General features: G+C 31.2%; 3 protein-coding genes across 3 annotated transcripts; 1 reads left to right on the forward strand and 2 right to left on the reverse strand.

The window, feature by feature from the left end:
- Positions 1–221: 221 nt before the first annotated feature.
- LOC111687624 lies at positions 222–1,085 on the reverse strand. Its single transcript, XM_023450078.2, has 5 exons — positions 940–1,085; positions 735–866; positions 614–646; positions 531–551; positions 222–464 (listed from the first exon to the last, which is right to left on the reverse strand). Exons 1-5 carry the CDS (start codon positions 1,036–1,038, stop codon positions 309–311), a joined length of 441 nt encoding a protein of 146 aa, XP_023305846.2. The 5' UTR covers positions 1,039–1,085; the 3' UTR covers positions 222–308.
- A 4,871-nt stretch (positions 1,086–5,956) lies between these two features.
- LOC111687620 lies at positions 5,957–10,072 on the forward strand. Its single transcript, XM_023450072.2, has 3 exons — positions 5,957–6,701; positions 7,765–8,570; positions 9,000–10,072. Exons 1-3 carry the CDS (start codon positions 6,699–6,701, stop codon positions 9,484–9,486), a joined length of 1,296 nt encoding a protein of 431 aa, XP_023305840.2. The 5' UTR covers positions 5,957–6,698; the 3' UTR covers positions 9,487–10,072.
- Positions 10,073–14,267: 4,195 nt separating this feature from the next.
- LOC111687622 (NPC intracellular cholesterol transporter 2 homolog a) lies at positions 14,268–22,011 on the reverse strand. The gene is made up of 3 exons (XM_023450076.2): positions 21,834–22,011; positions 14,799–14,912; positions 14,268–14,717 (listed from the first exon to the last, which is right to left on the reverse strand). The coding sequence occupies exons 1-3, from the start codon at positions 21,913–21,915 to the stop codon at positions 14,458–14,460; spliced, it is 456 nt and encodes a 151-aa protein (XP_023305844.2). The 5' UTR covers positions 21,916–22,011; the 3' UTR covers positions 14,268–14,457.
- Between the last annotated feature and the right edge of the window lie 1,270 nt (positions 22,012–23,281).

Raw genomic sequence — 23,281 nt, forward strand, 5'->3', positions numbered from 1 at the left:
TGAATCACTAAAATAACGCCATAACATCTGAAAGTCTAATCTTTCGACTTTGCTATAATGAGGCATCAAAGTAGTAAAAACAAATTCGAAAACCATTGGAATTACAGTAAAAACTCAGATGTTTGCAGTGCACTGACAATATTTATTGATAATAATGTACAATATATATAAGTATATTTGGATGCTTCCCATGCCAAACCGATTAATTATATTTTCAAACATATTAAAATTAATTATATATTTTTCAATCTAAGTTAAACGCTTTGGCAAGTGAGTCATTTAATAAAAAAAATTAAAATATTAAAAAATTATGCCATAAGCATTTCAATCAAAATTGCAACATCGGTAATTTCAGATAAAGGCAATGCAATATCTTTAACGATGATTCTGGCCATTTTCAAAAATGGTTCGGCCTTAGCGATTGCATCCTTTACATGCGACTCAAACTCCTTAACAATGTGATCCTGAACGAAAACATTTTAAATTAATATTATTAATATGCTTATTTTTATAATTTTAGAAATACTAACCACATCACCACCAAACTTTTTCTGAAATTTTATAAAATTTTGAATTAATTACATTTGAATATTTCTAAATCAATAAATCTTACCATAATATGGTCTATGTCATCGGCAGCATTTTTCTGCAATAATTATTATAGGGGAAAATTAAAAAAATGTATATTTAAACACAAAATTATATATATTTAAAAAAAAAATTAATTAACTCACCACATCATGATCAAAATCATCGAAATCTTTTTTCATATCATGACCAAAAATGTCAAATCCTTTTTTAACATCATGACCGAAATCATCAAAGCCTCTTCTGACGTCATGGGCAAATTTATCAGCCACATGTTCCTGTTGGGTATATTATTGTTAAACTGTTTAATTGTTTTTTTTAACTACAACCTCAACCGAAAAAAGGACTTACAATATCATGAGCTAATTTTTTAAAAATATTTTCACCATTACTTTGATGCAAAGTGGTTGCAACCAAAGCAATAAATAAAAGTTTTACCAAGAATTGCATTTTGTTGTAAGTTTATTACTGAATGCAAAACAATGGTTCCAGTGCTATTATATAGGCCGATTTAATAATGCATTACCCTGCAGTTTGAGGTGGTGTTTCTAAAATCGTGATTTTCCTGGTACATGTTCATTGTTCATTTACTAGAAGGAGTTCTATTCACTCTACAGAAATAATTTATTTTAAATGTGTTCTCACTGGAATATCAAGGATATAAAGTGATGTTAGGATATAAAGTGATGCTGGGTACTTTTAACAGTCGCTATCAATAAACTAATAATATTTAGTATATATATTTGCATTATAAAGCTTATTTTACTTAAATATAAAAATAATTGATGTGTATAAACGATTAAATTAAGTTAGAACTTAAATTTTATGTACATATCTCTTAAATACACTTTTTTTAATTAATTCCACCTGTGTTTCTAATACCTAAGATTAAGTTAAGTTTTTTTCTATTTCTTCCAGAAAATTTAACACAAATCTCGAATTTATCATCTTAAATTCCTATTTGAATATAAACAAACTATAGTTTAGTGACTAAACTAAACTTTAGTCCATTAACTATAAACTAAGTTAAACAATAGATTCGACAATAGACTAGACTACAGTTCGTACTGTAGACTAGACCTAAGTCCAGACTATATGCTAAATTTTATTTAAAAATATAGATTAGATTACAGACTAAGTCGTATGCCACACTTAAGACTACGCTGTAGTACTGAATACAGACTATAGTACAAACTTAAGTTAGGCACGACTATATAACAAAATATGAATGTAGATTAGAAAATATGTTTATCTATATTTAACTATAGTCCAGATTATATTATTATCCTGTCTATAATCTACAATATAGACAAAACTATAATGCTGGCTTAAGACTACATTCCCAAACTATCTATAGATTAGATTATAGTTCAGGACTATCTATAGAGTAGGTTATATTCCCAACTATAGACTTGATTATAGTATAGACTAAAGACTAGGCTAGTCTATTATATTGACTATTGAAGAAACTATAATTCTAACTACAGACCACACGATTGATCTGATTATAGTCCTAGACTGTAGCCATGACTGAGCCATGAGTCTTGACTATTGCATACACTATAGTCCTTAGTATATAGATATAGATAGCACATAGACTGGCTAGAGACCAGACAAAAGTATTGTTTATTGACGAGCCTATACATAATTCAAATTATTTACCACACTTTAGTCTTGACTATTGAATTGACTGTAGTCCTGACTATAGACTATATTCTTGACTATAGAATAGACTGGCTATGGACTAGAGTACAGCCCTTTCTATAGACTAAATTATAGTCCTGAATATAGTTCTAACTAAAGTTTTAACTAAGTGCTGACAATAGACAAGGCTATAGTCCTGAACTATACAGTCCAGATTATAGACTAGACTATAGTCCAGACTGTAGATTTCATTATATTCTAAATATTTGAAAGAATTTTATTGTCTAATTTTTTGAAATTATTGACCTAATTATTGTCATATAATCATTTGGTTTATAACTTTTTTATCAAATGTGAACGGCTATTGTTTTAAATAACTAAGTTAATTAATTAAGTGATAGATTGTTTTTAAATATTTTCCAATTAAAATCACATTTTTACGTTGTTTCTATTATATGACATTTACACCATTTACTTTTTTAATACAAATTATAAACTTTAACTAGTTTTAGTTGGAGCTAACAGAATTCTTCTTTTATCTAGTTTATGTTGGAGCCAACAAAATTGATATATCAACAAACAATATTAACAGTAATAAACAGCTGTTTCCGGTGTGTTTTAAACATTGCATTGTGATCGCCTGTGAAGAAATAAATATTTTTAAATCAACCGCTTGAACATTTTTTTCTTAAACATAGGTAAACGAATGTTGTTGGTATGACATAACATAACAAAAGCACGTGCTTGTCAACAATAACAAAAAATATAAACAAAACAATACAATCAATCACAAAAATGTTGTTAGTGAAAAATAGGCAAAGTTAGCGGTTTCTGAAAACGAAAAACGATTTTCGTTAGCGAGGAACTAGTTTTATCGAAATCCGAAATTAGTAGTTTATAGGGTATTTTAATAAAATGTTAAAATTTTTTAAATTTTTGGCAAAAAGTTGTTAGTGAAAAAACAGGCTTCGATAGTAAATAAATAGTGCTATCAAAATCCGGGGACGTCACTTGCGAAAAATTAGAAGTTTTTAAGGTCTTTCAATAAAAAGTAAAACTAATTGAAATTTTCGCAAAAAGTTGTTAGTGAAAAAAGTCAGGCAGTTTCTGAAAACGAACAACAGGTTTCAATAGTAAACACCTAGTATTATTGAAATCCAAAGAATGTCACTTGCGAAAAATTAGGGTCTTTCAATACAAAGTGAAAATTTTCGAAAAATTAGATGTATACAATGAGGAAGTAACTTTGTGTAACATATGTTTTTATTTATATCTAATATATTCACAATACTTAAATATTGAGATAAGCCAATATTAAATTAAGATCCCGATTTGTTTCTTTATTCATTTGTGATTAAATTTAATTAAAAATTGAATTGCTGACAGTTTCTCGAATACGTCCAAATTATTGCATTCGTTTGTTTACCTTTTTGTTTGATAAATATTATTCACGTGCTAATACAGCGGTTGATTTACACGCACATGTAAATAATGAAAAAATGTTTATTGATGCGGTGGATAAAAGTTCACGACGATGAAAATGTCGTTAAGAAATAAGCATAAGCGTGAACAAAACAAACTTTGTCATATCCTTTTTACAGAGTTGCACAAAATGTAGCATTTTTGTTTGCATTTAGTAAAATGTAGCATTTTTGTTTGCATTTAGTAAGTGATGCTAACTTAGTGATTTTAATAGAATTTCGATAGTTTTGGAATTCACAAGAAATTTAACTTATTGTTTCTAACATTGAACACGTCGTTTTAATTGAATTAGAACTCTGATACTTTTTTATTGAAGTAAAATAATAATTACATACAAGATGTAGTAATTCTGAATTACACATTTAAGTACATACATATATCAAAATATCGTTTTTATCTAAAAAAATTTTAAAGTTCATATTACTTTTTATTTTTCATATTTTATTAGCTCGAAGTCGAAGTTTTTGCTTGCTGCATTGGCTGAAGCGGTGGTACTGTCTAAAGCAGTGGCTATGGTACTACATTGGCCACTGTTAGAGCCAAACTGGTTGCGGCCACGGCTGAGCCAACGGCTGTTGAGGCGAATATTGTTGAGCCGATTGTTGTTGATGCCACTCGAACGAAAATGTAACAAAAGATTTAAATACTTTACTTAGCTCTTCTCCGTCTACCGCCCTCTATTCCACCACTATCGTCGCCGGCACCACGTCCACCAGTACCCCGTCCACCAGCACCACGTCCTATACCCTAGTTTTTTTAAAGTTAAAAGTGGTATGATTGGACCTATCATATACCTTTGAAAAAAGTATTCTTATTTTTTTTGGCGATTTTGAAAGTTTGTTAGGGGGATAGTAAATATACCCTAGTTTTTTTTTAAATTTAGGGTGGTATTTTTTTAAAACTTACGGACGGTCCTGTCGATATCCGAATGCTTATTTTATGCTCAACAATAAATTCATGTTTATTTTTTGAAAAAAAGTATTCCCATTTTTGGCAATTTTTAAACATTTATTAGGGGGATAGTTCATATACCATAGTTTTTTCTTTCAGAAAATTTCATTAACAGAATTCTTCAAATCCTTTCGTTTTTAAACGTTTTTATACCCTACACCACTTTAGTGGGCAGTGTATATTGTACCACCTTATAGTATATCAATCGGCACAGAATCATTTTATGTGTCGATTTATTTCACCTAGCCCCAATACAACTGAACCCTCAGAATAGGGCATAATTATGTTTAATATACTCGTATCTTGACAAAAAGCTGCAAAAGAAAGTTCTATACTAGCCTTGATGATCCTCATGAACTATATAACTATAGGTCCTCATATGACCGTAGCCCCTATAAAAAGTCCCCTTCAAAATATAATACCCTACACCATGAGTATATTTTTAAAATTTTTACTTTTTATAAACAAACTTTTATGTTGAATATTATTCCAAAATATTTAAGCAATTTATTGATAAAAAACCAAAATTTCTAAATGAGACTTTATATAAGTCAAATATGGGCCGATCCTCCGTAAATTTGGGAAAAGGATATATTTTTAAATAACAGTTAGTTTTGTTGAGTTTTATTGCGATACAAATGGTTACAAGTCAATTTTAGACGTTTAAGACATTTTTTGAAGGGGGATTTGTATGGGGGCTAGGGTCAAATAAGGGCCAATCCTTACGAAAATGCAGTGCAGTATCATTTACATTTATATAAAACTTATTTGTACCAATTTTTAGAGAGATAATAGAATATTTGACGTAATTATGGCATAAAAAGTTCAAATCGGGAGGTACGGTTGTATGGGGGCTAGGTGAAATAATGGACCGATTTCAACCATTTTCAATAGGCTTCGTCCCTGTGCCAAAAAACATGCTTGGTCTAAATTTCATCAAATTATCTTGAAAATTGCGGCCTGTACCATGCGCACAAGGTTTACATGCACAGCCAGCCAGCTGGACAGACGGACGGACGGACATGTCTTAATCGAGTCAAAAAATGATTCTGAATCGATCGGTATACTTTAAGGTGGGTATTGGACCAATATTTTTGTATGTTACAAACTTCAGCACAAACGTATAATACCCTCCCCACTATTGTGGTGTAGGATATAATAAAAACTCAACAAAAAAATCACAAAATTCAAAAAAACACTTATTTAACGTTTTTGAAGATAAAAAAATCACGAAGTTGACATTAGTGGTCAAATATAAATATAAAAAGTACTTTTTATGCAACTCTGTAAAATAAACTCAGATTTTGTTTTCTTCACGGAGGTTGTTTTACACGCTCTTAATAAAATTGCTTATTAAAAATAGGCAAACAAAAATAAATTACGCGTTAAATTATTTAAAATAATATAGATAAATTGAAGTAACATCTCAAATTTTCATTAATAAATAACTAACTTAAAATTTCAAGGAAAAAAATGAAGTAGATATAAAAAGTCCTAACAAGGTGAAATTTTTCTCTATGCCAAAAGTAGCACAAGCAACAACAATTAAAATAAATAAAAAACGGGAAAGAAAACTACCACTAAAACAAGAAAGAAAAAATTGCGCGAAAAAAACGTACGAGACACAACATAAACACGACGAATATGAACATACCGCATAGTAGCTAAGGCAGACATGTCTAGTGCGAGGTGAATCCTAAAAGTTTGTATTTTCAATAAAGGAAAATAAAATCCAGACCATTGACTAGAAATCAACATTAAAAAAAGAAAATAATAAAAAATAAGTGTTACAAACAACAGGCGGTTTCAGTAATACGCACATCGTTAACGTAAAGTTTTATTTTTCCCCATGTAACAAAGTGGGTCTTGTTTGAAAGGTGAAATGTTGCATTTTATGTTGATATAAATAAATATTTATACAAAACATCCTACACTAACTACCGGGTACACATTTTTGCATAATAAACTATATTTTAGTCAATGTTTGGATTTGAAAAAAGAAAAGACACTAAAAGGAATCCTTAATGTAAACCATGGTAAGTGGTCTGTCTGTAATAAATTGTTTTCAGTTTTCTGATTTTGTTTTATTTTTGATAGTTTTCGCTATCTTTTTATTTTTATTTGTATTTACAATTTGTTCACTTTTTCTTCTGTTGTAATTTACATGTGTAACGAGGTCAAGTACAATTTTAGATTTCATTTGCCCAACAACAAATTAATTTTCTACTTCTGTTTTTGTAATATTTTTTTTATTATGTTTAGTCTTTTTCTGTTATTGTTTATTATTTCTTTTGTTTTCTCTTAAGCATTTTATTGTCATTCGTTAAGGTGTTTGTGTTAGTGTTGCTTTTTTATTTGTTTACCGTAATTAACAGCGATTCGTAAATATTGTCAATGATTCTTTTTTTCTAGGACAGTTAGAATAGGAAAAACTATAACTCCCATGGACTATAGAATAGAATATAATCCTGACTATAGTATAGACCAGAATATCAACTAATATATAGTTCAGAGTATGGACTAGGTAACAGTGCAGGTTATCGACTAGATTATAACCAAACAGTAGTAAGAATGTAAACAAGGCTATAGTCAGACTATTGACTAGATTAAAATCAACTAGTCTATTCCATACTATAGACTAGACTGTAATTCAGAATATAATCTGAACTAGATTAATGTTGGAAGTTTTTCCTTTTAAGAAAGAACATCCTATAGAGTATGAAATGGAAAGTTATTCTAGATTTTAAGCTAACCAGAAAGATAAGTCAATAATATTATTCGTATGGACTACTATGAGACTTAGTTTGTAAAGAACAACTATTTTTTACAGATAACGACTACAATGTGCCCACCATACTTTCCATACGGATTTGTTTTAAATATTAAATAATTGTAAAATTAATTTTTATAATTTTATTAAAATAATCTGTAAATAAATAAAAATACTCTGCTAGTTAAAGATTTCGAAATAATATATAATTCGAATAGAAATTTAGTTATTATATGTACATTTGTTTACAGATATTTATAAAATCTCTTATCAATAAAAAAAATTCAATTACTATATTGCAATTATTTATTTTTGTTTATATTTTTCAGACACTGCCAAAAATCTTTTCTTTGGCATCGAAAAATTTCAATAATTTTGATACTTTGTCATTTGAGACTGGCACAACTACAATTACAAATTCATTATCGCATCAAGAACAACAGCAACCAGAACAAATCCCACAACAACAACAACCACAAGGCTTAAGCTCACTAAATAATCAACACTCAATAATGTCTTCATTACCTCTCATACAGACAACAACAACTTTGGAAAATGCTACAATGTTTAATGCTAATAATACAAATTTAAATTTATCCCCCCAACAGTCGATTTCTGAAAATTCCGAATCACAATTATTGGTAGAATGTGTTATGCCTGGTATATATTTGACCAAAGATTTTATATCATGGAAAGAAGAACAATTACGCTCCCATGGATTCACTCACATAATCATAATTGATAAACATATACAGGAATTATATTATCCAAATCAACAACCCGATATTTTTAAACTCTGTTCAATGAACAACGACAAAACACAAAGTCTTACAAATGGACCGAGGCGACATGATGATAGTTCCTCTTTAAATGCATTTGACTATTATTGTCCACCAACAGCCAGTGCAGCAAATCATTTAAGTTTTGGGAAAGAATTTAAAGTGATTGATTTAAATTTTGGCGAAAAATCATATTTAACAACGGTGTTGCCAAATTGCTATAGAGCGGTAAAGTTTATCAATAAAGCTTTACAGGCTAATGGCACGATTTTGGTAATAGACTGTAATGGTGGCGAACAGAAATGTCTAACAATTATTGTTGCATATTTGATGTATAAACATAATATTAGTTTTAGGTAAGTTATAAAGATAAGTTTAGATGGATGGATATATATATAGATAGATAGATAGATAGATAGATAGATAGATAGATAGATAGATAGATAGATAGATAGATAGATAGATAGATAGATAGATAGATAGATAGATAGATAGATAGATAGATAGATAGATAGATAGATAGATAGATAGATAGATAGATAGATAGATAGATAGATAGATAGATAGATAGATAGATAGATAGATAGATAGATAGATAGATAGATAGATAGATAGATAGATAAATAGATAGACATTCACCGTGTCGATAAAATTTAGAAGAGCAAAAACATATTCCAAACTAAAATTTTTGAACGAGCGCTTTTTTAATTCTTTAAAAACTTATCTCAATATTTTTTTATAATTACACAATTTTTCAACACATCTAATCCTTTTCTCTTTCACAGTAATGCCTTTGCCCGCCTTAAAGAGTTTTATAAGAAAGCTGATTTGGATCGTTTCTATATTAGTCAACTCTACGAATACGAACCTATTTTACAAGTGCAACGTGCACAGTCACGTGGTCACAGTTGTTCTAGAGAACTACATGCTGCCATTTTAAAGCGTAAGAAAACCCATGATGATGACAGTGATGCAACATCAGATAACAGCACCACATGTACGACATCTTCTTCAACCTGCTATAATACAACCACCAGCTCATATACTAACGTAACAACTACAACAGAATTGTTAGATAATTGTAATCCTTTAAATCGTTTCGATAGCACACAAATGGAAAGACATGAAATAAAGTCATCAAATCATCATAATTCTCAAATGACACAAACCAATCGTAATCTACATACATTTACTCGTTTTATGAGTGGAACAACATTATCGTCGACAACAACAGGTGGTTGGTATAATTGGGATGATTATGCTATGGAATAGATAAATGAAAAAAAAAAAACTATTTACTTACATGTAGGTTATTAACTTACAACTACTACAACAAATTTCCATAATTTCAATAATAATGGAAATGAAATACATTTTTTATAGATATTTTTCCTTGTTATAAGAAGACGATTTACTGACATATACATACATGTATGTATGTGTGTTTATATTTTGAAATTATATCATTGCAAATAAATGATATATTTGCAAACTCTGCATAATATGTATGTTTTGTTGTAATAATTTTAAATAACACTTTTTACACTATGGATAATAATTATAAGACAAAATCAAATAGGGAAATATTTTCTAATTTGTATTTATTTTGAAATATTCTTATAATTATTTCACACATTGTTGATAAAATAAATAACTACATATGTGTGTATATACATATGTAGATAGTCTGGTAAATAATGGAAGAACTGAATTTGTTATGCTTTTAAAGAGAACATTTCATTAAAAAACAAATGATTGATTCAATATCTAAATGAAATTAATTTATTGAATGTAAATCGTATATATAATTAATATAAACTATAAACTTTTATATTTGCCTTTAAATTGGCATCATATTGCAAAAAAAAGACTTTAAATAAAAAAAAAACACATAAAATTGTAATGTAAAAAAATGTAATATTAATTCTAAAATTTTAAACATGTTAGTTTTTAGTATAAAGAACCTTAGTTTGTTGTTTAATTTTCTTTTTATACTTTGCTTGTAATGTAGTAATTTAATTATTTTTTTTTAATTGATACAATCTTTTTTTATTAAAACAAAATTAAGTTTCCCATTCATTGATTTAACATTTTTTTCTTCATCACTTTAAACTCTTTATTCTATCGTATATAAGTTGTTTTTAAAGAAATGTATCAAAATTAAAGTGTGATTCATTAAACAAAAAAAAAAAAAAACTTAAATTTAAATATAGTTAACTTTACAATATTATATTTAACTATAATATTCGAATACAAATGGAATACATACATAATTATATACATTATACATACATAAATACATACATATATGTAAAAATAAATTAAACTACATACATTTTCTATATGTTCAATATAAAAATATATTTGTTTGTTGTTTTAAAAATTAGGCGGGTTTTAGAAATTCTAAGGGCCCCATAAAGTATATATATTCTGGATCTTTATAGATAGCGGAGTCGATTTAGCCTTGTCCGTCTGTCCGTATGTATGTTTGTTAAAATCAGTTTTTAGAGGATCCCAGATATCGGCGAGATCCGAATCTTCAATAATTCTGTTAGACATGCTTTCGGGAAGATCGCGATTTAAAATCAGCAAAATCGGTCCATAAGTAACGGAGATATGAACAAAAATCCCAGACAACCTCTGAAAATTTCATCAAAAATTGAGTTTTTTTTTTATTCATGCTCAAACAGAAATTGCAAAAAACAAAAACAAAATACACAATAATACGGTAAATTTTTGTTATTGTACTCTTGTTTATAAAAAAAAGGCAGAGCGTGAGCAGCAGAGCAAGAGTAGCAGAGCGAGAACAGCACTAGTGTGTTGTTATTGGCTAGAAACATGAAATTAAGTATGTAGAGTCCGGATTAGGTGAGAACACATAAAAGGGGACTTTTAAGTACTTTTTCGTTCTACAAAAGGTACTTTTTGAAATTTCTATAATAATGAAACTAGAAACATGAAATATCAGTGTCCCTTGGTTCGATTTCCACCCGCTGCTTTTGGTTTTTTCATTTCATGTGTACTCATTCGACCTTCGCTTACAATGTCAGTAGAGTTGTACGGCCTAGGCCATCGCTGTGTAAATGTAAGTTGGAATTGAATACAGACATTGGATTATTCGCATCTACATTGTCTTTGGTCTTAGATGGTATTTGCATCTTACTTTGTTATTGTTATATACCAATCGTGTAAACACGAAAAATATAAATCAAACAACTTGTATTGTCTTTTTTTGTCATACGTATGGAATTTTATTTTACTTTTTCATTAGACTTGTCGTACGAGATATAATCATATTCAAACTGGCGCTAATCATAGTACTGATTTGTTCTAACGAATAGCTTCAGACAATGATCATCTAATTGAGATACAGTAGCCATAACGGCAAGCATTTCGTGAGGCACATCTATAATCTCATTTTCTAGAAAACTAACGTGACCAAGCTGCTATCAAATCCATGATTAGTGTATATACTACATCTAAACTAGTCCAAGAATGCCGGGCATCCTTAAACAGGATGGCAAGTAAATTTGCGGAATACGGCTAAAAGCTTGCAAGACCATAACAGATTGAAAATTCTATGAAATTTCTCAGACAAGATGGCGAAATGAACCAACTTGTATCAATACCAGGAAGATATGACCAAATTTGGACAGTAAACGCACGTCATATCTTTACGGGGCATATCTTATTTTGAAACCATGCAAGAAGACTTGGGAATTCCCCACAACGAATTCTGTAAAAGTTGTCGAGACAAAGAGGACGAAGAATCTATTGAACATCTTCTCTGTCAATGCCCTGCGCTAGCAGACACTAGATCCGTATATCTGGGAAAACGACTATTTGATGATTTGTCAGAACTATCCAGTTTAGGACTGGATAACATAAATGCCTTCATCAGACCACCAAGCCATTATTAAGGCACTCACCAGTCCACAAGGACAGACCTCTCAATCTTCTCCTCCACTTCAATTTCTCTTCTATGACTTAATCCTAAACTAATTTATACTAACCCCTACTCTCTTTTATATTTTACTACCTTTACAGGTATCACAAAGGGACCAACAGGACCCAAGTGTGCGTCTTTGCAGCCTGAATATCTAACCTAACGTGACCAGGAACATAGCGTTGTTCAACCCTTTTCAGGTTGGGCTCTTTGATAATTATTCTGTTTGAGCAGACCAAATTCAATCGCATAAAAAACGGCCATTTCGATAGCAGCTCATTTAGCCGTAATTGAGGAAAGAATCTTTTCTGTATACGAAACTGTCTCAACGCGTTTAAAAAATATTTCCGATGACTAGAGAGTTTTTCCTAAACTCAGGCCTAAATTAGCCACGCTTGCATATGAAATACCAACCCAGGCGATCCAAGACTTGCTGAACTTTGAAATCAGTGCGAGAGATGGCTGGATACTTCTTTTTTGGGGTTTAGTTAGGATGACGGTGCATTAAGCACTCATATTACCAGGTTATCACACGTTAGTCCAGAGAAAACCCCACCAAACGACCTAGGTATATCTTTATATAGGAAGTTGGAGCATCCGGACTTAATCTCATCAAAAGTATTGTTGGTCTCCACCAGAAATAAGTTTTAGAGTTTTAATAGTCTCCACCAGTATATATTTGAGTTTACATGGTCTTCACCAGTTAAAAATATAAACTCACTCGAAAGCACGCGTTTAATGAAGACAACGCATAACAGTTATACGAAGTAGTGCATTAAATTAGTGCAGAGTGAGAAGTAATTCTGTCGAAAGCCCAGCAACAAGCACAAGCCTGACCGTCCTTAAGAAATAAAAACGATGACGCGAGAGTTGTTCCCCAACTCAGACCTGAATTACAACTTCGCTAGATACCTCGAAGAACTGCGATCTGAGTTTGGATGTAAGTTGTGGTCTGCAGTTCGATCTCTCTCTCCCCAAATCGACAAATACAGATAACATGGTCATGGTCGCGATTATGTTTGCAGACATCACCATTTGCGATCTGAGTTTGGATGTAAGTTGTGGTCTACAATTCGATCTCTCTCTCCCCAAATCGACGAATACAGATAACATGGTCGCGATTATGTTTGCAGACATCGCCATTTTCGACACTGAAGGGTGCTCGTGTGCATTGAGCACTTAGAGACAGACAAGGCGAAATGTAACTTTACAACTTTTTAGTCGCGTATCTTTGCTGAAGTTAAAATGGGGAGTTGAGTACTAACATGAGAAAAGGGAGAGCGCCCCCTTTTAAAAGGAAAGACTATTATATCACCGGCCTTTCCTTGACATTGTTTTTGTGAAATTCATATGACCGCCTCAGCATTAAACGCCACTGGCATTGCACCAACGCCAGGCCGTGAGACATACGACCCGCACCTTCACTAGGAGTGAATTTGAAACATTATGCGGACAACTTTACTATTATGGCAACATGGTCACAACATTGATTTATTTTGCATTTTGGTGAATGGCTATCTCAACAAAATTCACCAGTTCTTCACTTCGCGTAACTTTTTACCACCTTGCCCAATGAAGTAAATTTAACCCTTGGCGTCGTGGCCAATGGAGTCCAAATTCCAAATTATCAGCGAAGTAGAAATAAGGTCCTTAAAGCCGCTAGCCGGCAGAATATGGGGTAGGAATAAATAACCTTATCAAACGATTGGCAATCAGTGGTTGCTTTGATTTTGTGTGTGAAAGAAAGAGATGGTTGATATTTCTCTCACACACAAAAATCAAAAGTTTCCCAAAAAAAAGTTTCCTAGTGTGAACCAGGTCTCAGTGACACCAAGTGGAGAAACATTCAAAGTGCTGCCTTATGAACTTTAACGGGCAACAAACACAATAATCGGGGATACATAAATGAGATGCATGACGAATAATTGCATCTTAAAAACGGTGAATTTTTAATTTAAATTTTTTTTCCGAAAATTCCCTTACTCAGTCTCCAGTAATCCAAGCGAAATGAGGGAATAAAATAGGAACTATGGGCATAAAATCGGCCTTGCATTTGATTTATGTGAGTTTCAAAACTTTTAAAGAAATTTTAAATTGGAAATATGGAACCATTAAGTATGTTCAATATACAATTTTTAAGGTTAATTTATGAGTTTATTTATTAAATTACAAAACTTAAATGATCTATTGATTTTTAATTAAATTGTACATTCGAATGTTATGTTTTTTTCATTTAAAATACTGAGTTATTTTAGTAGTAAAAGTTATGTATTAAAGTAAAATAAGTATTTTTGTTCTTATTGAATTTTAGCTGGTATTTCGACACAAACGATATCTTCATCATTTTGATCCTTCAATTCCCATTTAACCATAACATTAACTTTAGGATATGCTTTCAAAACGGGTAAGGTGGCGGTATATTCATAGGTTTCATCCTTTTCCAAAGGACATTTAAGACCGCTATCAACACAGGCATCGGGATTTTGCAAATGGAATGGCATTTCTACACCCAATACTTTGCCATGTACAACGGTCTTAACCGCTGTAACGTCTTCAGCTGTAAATAGAAATGAAACATTATTTTGTTGACGTATTTCTTAATTGTTTTAATAATTGTGTTAATTATTTATCTTCTTACCCAAAGAGAAATCAATTGTTATAGAGACGGATGAGTTACGCTTTAAAATGCATTCATTTTTGGTAGTATCACAATCGGAAACAACAATTTTTGTAAATTTTCCTATTTTGGAACCTAATAAAAATTAAAAGAAATTATTAAGTCATTTTTTATTATAGCAATAAAAGTAATATTTAGAATATAAATTGTTAATTATTCGTCTACTTGTCAATTTTGCAGGTTGTATGGTAATTAGTTTCATGTACTTAAAAATGTAATATAGTTTAACGTAAACCCATTGTCGTCACAACGACGATATTAACTTTAAGGGCCAATCTTTAGATAAAGGATTAGGAATTAAATTAATCCCAAAAGTTGTTTATGCCCAGCAGTTCGACAAAGAGTCAATGCATATGAAAGTAAGTAATTTCCACTAATAGTTAACCACCTGGATGATCGTAATTCGTTTGTTTCGGGTCATTCGTCACGAATGTACCCTTTGTAATCGAGAAGGAAGACAGTCGTCACTTTAGTGTCCCCTTTGTAAGCAGTCGTCTCTTTACTGTGCTCAAGTATCCTAGAGATTATACTCTTAAAAGTTGTTTTTTTATTGGAGAAATGATTATTACTTTCTACTAATATGCCACCATTAGTAGAAATTTTGGTTCCATTAATATCTTACCACCTGGCTGACTCCAATTCGTATGTTTTTGGTCTTTCGTCACAAATAAACTCTTTGTAAACGAGATTGAAGACAGTCGTCATTTTAGTGTCCCCTTTGTAAGCGAGAGCGGAGGCAATCGTCACTTTACTGTCTCTTTGTAGAGTGTAGTGTGACGATTGACTTCCTCGTACGACAAGCCTATGTTATAATGGTTGGTCACCTGGGTAGTCAGGTGGGTAGGGCCCATCACATGTGGTAAGTTAAGTGGTCAGTTCGGGACTGTCCCGTCGAACTGCTGGGTGAGTAATTAATTAGTTAATTTTGTTTGCTAGTTTAAGCGCCCAACAGAGGCGGTTTAAACTTTTTTTGGGTTTTAATTAGGATGGCGGCGCATTAAGCACTCATATTGCCAGGTTATCACACGTTTGTCCAGAGAAAACCCTACCAAACGACCTATACCTTCATATAGGAAGTTGGAGCACCGGACTTAATTTCATCAAAAGTATTAATGGTGTCCACCAGAAAAAAGTTTTAGAGTTTTAATGGTCTCCATCAGGTTATATCGTGAGTATTTTATGTTCTCCACCAGTTAAAAACATAAGCTCACTCTGAGGTAAAACGAATGCACATGTTTAGACGATCCCATCCGTGCTCTTCTACACAAACTTTTGACAGATCATATTACTTGTGTGATCGTGTAAAGCCGGCTTTAATGAAGAAGACAACAGAACAGTTATACGAAGTAGTGCATTAAATTAGTGCGGGGTGAGGAGTAATTCTGTTGAAAGGCCAGCAACAAGCACAAGCCTGATCATCCTTAAGAAATAAAAACGATGACGCGAGAGTTGTTCCCCGACTCAGACCTAAATTACAAATCTGCGAAGTTTAATCTTGTACTCAAAAACATTAAAGCCAGAATCAATTTATCTTAAGATTAACTAATCTGATTATTAATTGGAATTTGATTGCCCACTCAAAAACCAGCTCTAAACGTAAAAATATCTTATCGACTTGTAAGAAAAATACTTTTATTTTATAAATATTATGAATACGTGATAAATAGTAAATGTAATGTTTTTGTTTTTTGTTAGTACTTATTATTTCATGTTCGACAAAGAACAATTATTTATGTGGAATTCATTTAAACGATATTTCTATGTTTAATGTATAAAATTTTGACCTTAAAAAACTCTTATATACTGATAATATTTTATTTTGCAAAAACATTTTAAAAAATTTATTAGCAATATAAATAAATATATTAAAAACTTTTTATGGAAGAAAGCACTGTCATCATAAGAGAGGTTCAACATCCGCTATTGCTAGTTCAACAATTTATTCCAAAAGCTCATATGGGAATTCTAAACTTTTCTAGGTATACGAATAGGAGTTGCCAGACCTCGTATTGCTAGTCCTTAAATATTCATATGATGTCACACCATATTCCTAGATAATCGAATTTTAAAGTCGTGGGCGTGGCACCCCTCCAACTTACTATTTTAAAAATGAAAAGTTACCTATTGTTTCTTCCAGATATAGAAAAACATATAATGAAAATGTTGAAATGTCAAACGGTTTGAATTATAAATTTATGCGAGAGAATCTTATACGTCGACTTGGAATAGTAAAACTGTAGGAAGGACCACAAGAATATATATGGTAGACCAAAGAAATTGACAGTTTGTATTTGTGCAATGTTGATCACCTCTTGTTTCACATTTTTGAAAAAAAGTTTTATTAGTGTTTATAGATGAATTTTGACCTTCAAGTCATTTTCTGAAGGGAGTTTGTATGGGGACTAGGGTCAATGTCATTAAAAGTTCTATAAAACTAAGTTTTGCCGACTTTTGTTGACATAATAGAACATTTATCTTAATTATGAACCGAAAGGCTTTATTCGGGGGTACGGTTGTATGGGGGCTAGGCGAAATAATGAACCGATTTTATCCATTTTAAATAGGCTTCATCCAAATAAGGAGTTTGTGCCAAATTTCATCAAATTATCTTTAAAATAGCGACCTGTACCTTGCGCACAAGGTTTACATGGTCAGCCAAACGGACGGAAGGACATAGCTTAATCGACTAATCGAAAACGATTCTAAGCCGATTGGTATAATTAAAGACTATTCGTCCTATTAGTTTTGTGTGTTACAAACATAAGCACAAACCCAATATACCCTCCCGACTAAAGTGGTGTAGAGTATAAAAAGTGCCAGATGAATAAAGATAAGTACTTATAAATTTACTTTTAAAGATTTTCATTACCTTACAATCTTTTAGATTTTCCGTTTCTTACAAACTATGTCTGATTATATGTTTCTAGGTTCAATATTGCATAAAAACCACAAAGTACCAGTTGAAGAGAAGTACCAAAAATCTTTTCCTACAAATATCCATTCACTGAGGATCCTGAATTTTATGTTTCTAAGTTCAATATTATAGATAATTCAAAAATTATCAAAAGTCTCAATTTATAGGTTGGCATTTAGTCTGGGCTTTACATGCTTAATTTTATGTTTCTAGATTCAATATTGTAGAAAAAATCACTCTTACAAATCACTACCTTTATAAGTACTTATAAATAAGGAGTTAAAAATGTTGTTTTGTTTTAAAATGTTCACATAGAATAAGGACCGGGTTTCGCTATCCTACATAAAATAGCACTGCTTACTTATTTTATTGAGTGTCCAATAATGGTTTTCACGGAAAAGCTTTCTGTGGGTGCGGGTGTGTGAAGAACTCAAAATATATGGTGGTAGGTCCAGTTATGTGGTGAACCTCGTAAAATTTTGTGTAACGATTTCGGTTCATACAAATCTTGTTTTTTGGTGAGTTTCATCGCTATACTCGTAATTTAAAGCTAATTACACATTTTTTGAAGGAGACTTTATATGGCGGATAGGGTCAATTTTAGACCGATATTCATAAAATTTTGTAGAGAAATTTTTACTTGTACAAAACTTGTTTAAGTCGAATTTCGTCACTGTACTTTTATTTTTAAGTCAACAATTAGTGTAAAAATAATTTTTTAAAGGGGACTTTTATGGAGGTAGGATTAATTATGGCGTGATCCTCGTAAAATTTGGTAGATAGATTTAACTTTATATAAAACATGTTTATGTGGAATTTCAAAGCTATACTGGTATTTCTAAACCAGTTATGGCTGTTAAAACTGATTTTGGGTGGAGGCACTTGCATGAGAAAACGTGGACTGAAATTGCATACTGTACAAACAATCTCTTCAATTGGGTTTATTAAAAGGGACTTAAATACTATAGATCAGCTAAGCGCAGAAAGAGAAACTGTTATTGTAGTGGTGAGAAAATGCAAAAAAAAAAAACACTTAGAAAAAATATTTACTAATTACGCTTGTTATGATCAAGTTTCATAACAAGTAAAATGGTAAATTTTACAGATAAAACATATCCAAAGAAAAGAAAAATGTTAATTTCTTCACAAAGATTTGAAAAGTTTTTGGAGTGTATGAGTTTTTTGCAAGTTACTCTCTTGTTTGAAAATGATGTTGTTGTTTTTACATATTTTGTTTACAAATTCTTTATTTTTTACGCTCTTGTAATGAGTTTTATTTACGATCGGGATATGTACGTGTGAATTGCCGAAAATCTTCGTAATTAGAACAATATGAACGCGCAACGCTGCTATAGATATCTATCGATATATAAATTACAATATACAATAGCGAGCACAAAAAATGTAACGCGTGACGATATGATCTTCGATTTCGTCTGTTTCGAAATAACGGTAAAGAATCCATCTCTTCTTTTTGCTATTTTTTTCTCTTGACTCAGAGCTTTATGTGACGACGTGAGCAAATAAAATTTATTTGGCTGCGATACCATAAATTTCCTACTACATAGATGGCCTAGACAAAGACAATATATTCATCTAATAGTCACATATGTCGAAAAATCCATTTTTAGGTGATGCAAGAAGCGAGATTTTCGCAATGAAATCATTGATTATATGTCAAGTATTTACAGTACCACCTGACCAATGCCTAATACATTTCTCAAACTCAAAGCGGTACATTTTATTGACTCTACTAATCTGGGATTTCTTTGTGAATCATTTTCCAAGCAAATTACACTTTGTCAAACCTTCTGCGCACAATTTGAACTCCAACAGAGTCACTTATATTCGCAACTAGCAACGTCCACTGACATCTTTCGTGAGGCGATTTTGAACAATTTGATCATGGTTTTTAAAAGTGGTAGTTTTCCCTAGATGACCACTATCTGTTACCTTTACACGATTTTTCTCAGGTGAAATCGTAACACAGATCTATTTACCCCAAATTTTTCATTCAAAAATAAAATATTTCACTTTGCGTAATAGAAATTGAAACAAAATGTCGCTTATTCGGAAGCTCTAAGTTAAGAGAATAAACAGCAAAAAGAAGAGATGGATTGATTACCGTTGTTCCAAATCAGACAAAATCAAAGATCATATGAAAATATAAATATGCAATTATTAAGAGCAGTTTATAGTCTTATTTAAAGATTACGATTTAATAAATATCTAAACAAAATACTCTATATAATAAAAATATTTTCCGGCAAATGCTATATCATCGAAACTAATGACTTTCACAGTTGATCAACATTTTAGGATAGTTAAGCTAGTTTGATTTCTCCAGTATTTATACCCTACACCTACACTTTGGGTTTGTGCTGATGTTTGTAACGCACAATAATATTGGTCCTATACCCACCTTAAAGTATACTAAACGGCTCAGAATCATTTTCTGAGTAGATTTAGCTATGTCCGTCTGTCCGTCCATGTAAACCTTGTAATTAAACTACAGGCCGCAATTTTGAATTAAATGAAATTTGGTACATGATCTTCTATTGTTCCAGGGACGAATCCTCTTAAAAATGGTTAAGATCGGTCCATTATTTCACCTAGCCCCCATACAACTGTACCCCCGAATACGGCTTGTAAACATTGTAATCAAACTGCAGGTCACAATTTTGGAGATAATTCAATGAAATTTAGCACATGATCTTTTATTATACCGTAGACGAAGCCTATAGAAAATGATTAACATCGGTCCATTATTTCACCTAGCCCCAATACAACTGAACCGCCGAATAGAGCTTGTAAACCTTGTAATCAAACTACAGGTCATAATTTTGGAGATAATTCAATGAAATTTAGCACATGATCTTTTATTACACCATAGACGAAGCCTATTGAAAATAGTTAACATCGGTACATTATTTCACCTAGGCCCCATAGAACTGAACCGCCGAATAGAGCTTGTAACCTTGTAATCATATTACAGGTCGCAATTTTGGAGATAATTCAATGAAATTTGGCACACGATCTTTTATGGTACTGTAGACGAAGCCTATTGAAAATAGTTAACATCGGTCCATTATTTCACCTAGGCCCCATAGAACTGAACCCGCCAAATAGGGCTTTTAAGTTCATAATTATGTTTAATATACTCGTATCTCGACAAAAAGCTGCAAAACCAAGTTCTATACTAGTCTTGATGACCTCGATGGACTTTATAATTATAGGGCTTCATTTGACCCTAGCCTAGCCCCATAGAACTGAACCCGCCAAATAGGGCTTTTAAGTTCATAATTATGTTTAATATACTCGTATCTCGACAAAAAGCTGCAAAATCAAGTTCTATACTAGTCTTGATGACCTCGATGGACTTTATAATTATAGGGCTTCATTTGACCCTAGCCCCTCAAAACAGCCCCCATCAAAATGTTACTAAATATCCACAGTTTTATTAAACAGTAAATGGCTTTAGAATATCTCACATTTTATTCGTATACAGGTGTAGGGTGTTATATGGCGGCCTCGCCCGACTATAACTTCTTACTTGTTTTAAATTATATTACACAATGTCTTAGCTTTACTATGAAAAAAAAAATTATGTCAAAATTAAACATTTTATAAAAAGTATTTATGAACAGCTTCTATTCTACCCTTTCCTACTGTGCACTATGCGACCCTTTAAGGAATTCAACCGAAACCCGAAATTTTTTATACAAATTATATTATTTCACTTTATACGGAATAGAATAGTTGATGTAATAAGTAATGTGTGAACGGAAATAAAAAATAATTATAACAAATAAATTGCAATTAAGACCATAGTACCGACAAAAAAACTATATTAAATTTTATTTTAAATTCACGTACACACACATAGACAACTCAAAGTTCAATTTTAAGATCATCCTATTCAGGGAAAATTCTTAATTAAACTTAATTGGATTAAATGTGCAAAGTAAAATATTTAAAAAATATATTAAGAAGAGTTTTCTTATTTTTACAATTAAAATAAGTTTTTTTATAAAAACAAATGTTTTGTTAAAGGTTTGTTAATTGTTTATTTGAGTATTTACCGCAATCCGTAAATTGTAAGGCATAAATTGAATTTTGGAAAAAACCCGCTAACAAAGTAAATAAAATCACAAATTGTTTCATTTTTTAAATTTAAATTAAATTTGTAATTATTTTAAATTGAAAAAAAATATATATATAAGCAGCAAAATAGAACCGTACTCTAAGGTAGATAAATAACTACTAAATTTTTAAAACTCAAACATTTACAAATTGAATTTTTTTCTAAGCGACAAAGAAACACTCGGAGAATTCTCAGTTTTTATTTTTTTTTATTATTTATTTTATTGTTATTTTTTTTAATTAAATAAACGACAACACAATATATTATTGTTGTATATAGAATTGTAGATTTGTTTATATGGGTAGTAAGTAGTCTGATAAAAGTCTATCATAATCAGTGGTTGGCATAAAGAGAATATATTGCAGATATATACCTAAAAGTACACCAATCGGCTCAGAATAATTTTCTGAATCGATTTAGCTATATCCGTCCGTTTGTCCATGTAGACCTTGTAATCAAACTACAGGCCGCAATTTTGAAGATAATTGAATGAAATTTTGTACATGATCTTCTATTGTCCCAGGGACGAACCCTATTGAAAATGGTTAAGATCGGTCCATTATTTCACCTAGCCCCCATACGACTGTACCCCCGAATGGGGCTTGTAAACATTGTAATCAAATTATAGGTTGCGATTTTGGAGATTGGTCATAATCTTTTATGGTACTGTAGACGAAGCCTATTGCAAATAGTTAACATTGGTCCATTATTTCACCTAGGCCCAATAGTACTGAACCTACCAAATAGGGCTTTTAAGTTCATAATTATGTTTAATATACTGTTTCCTCAACAAAAAGCTGCAAAACCAAGTTCTATACTAGTCTTGATGACCCTGATGAACTTTATAATTATAGGGCCTCATTTGACCCCTAGCCCCTCTAAAAAGCCCACATCAAAATTTTAATTAAACAATAAATGGCTTTAGTATATCTGAGACAAGCTACAATTCAACTTAAATTATGAAAAATAAATCACATTTTATTCGTATACAGGTGTGGGGTATTATATGGAGGCCTCGCCCGATTATAACTTCTTACTTGTTTTGCTAGTATTTGTTTATTTCTATAAATTTCAATTGTCATTAATATTCTATAATTTTAGAAAACAGATTTTGTTTGATCCCTGCTAGCCATGATAGTCGGTCACTGTTTTAAACGTTACCACTCGTTTAGCTTTGAGTGAGATTTTGTATGTAGTAGGTGGATTGTAAACTATATGTTTGCATTTCCGTTTTTGATTTAATTTATTTTAAAAATATTTATTATAATATAATTAGCTATTCACAGAAATATTCACACTTACATACATATGTATATGTAAGTGTGAAGTGTATATACGTGTTTTTGCATTAAATTCTCAAATTGTATTGAGTTTTTATTTTGTTTT

The sequence above is a fragment of the Lucilia cuprina genome, chromosome 3 (genome assembly GCF_022045245.1).
Source record: "Lucilia cuprina isolate Lc7/37 chromosome 3, ASM2204524v1, whole genome shotgun sequence".
Classification (NCBI taxonomy): Eukaryota; Metazoa; Arthropoda; class Insecta; order Diptera; family Calliphoridae; genus Lucilia; species Lucilia cuprina.

Coding starts and splice junctions, on each gene's coding strand:
- LOC111687624 (XM_023450078.2), bottom strand. CDS start 1,038: ATGCAATTCTTGGTAAAACTTTTATTTATTGCTTTGGTTGCAACCACT. Junction 647..734: donor ATGATTTTGATCATGATGTG/GTGAGTTAATTA, acceptor TAATTATTGCAG/AAAAATGCTGCCGATGACAT. Junction 465..530: donor AAAAGTTTGGTGGTGATGTG/GTTAGTATTTCT, acceptor GTTTTCGTTCAG/GATCACATTGTTAAGGAGTT.
- LOC111687620 (XM_023450072.2), top strand. Junction 8,571..8,999: donor AAACATAATATTAGTTTTAG/GTAAGTTATAAA, acceptor TCTCTTTCACAG/TAATGCCTTTGCCCGCCTTA.
- LOC111687622 (XM_023450076.2), bottom strand. CDS start 21,915: ATGAAACAATTTGTGATTTTATTTACTTTGTTAGCGGGTTTTTTCCAA. Junction 14,913..21,833: donor CTTACAATTTACGGATTGCG/GTAAATACTCAA, acceptor AATTTTTATTAG/GTTCCAAAATAGGAAAATTT. Junction 14,718..14,798: donor AACAATTGATTTCTCTTTGG/GTAAGAAGATAA, acceptor TTCTATTTACAG/CTGAAGACGTTACAGCGGTT.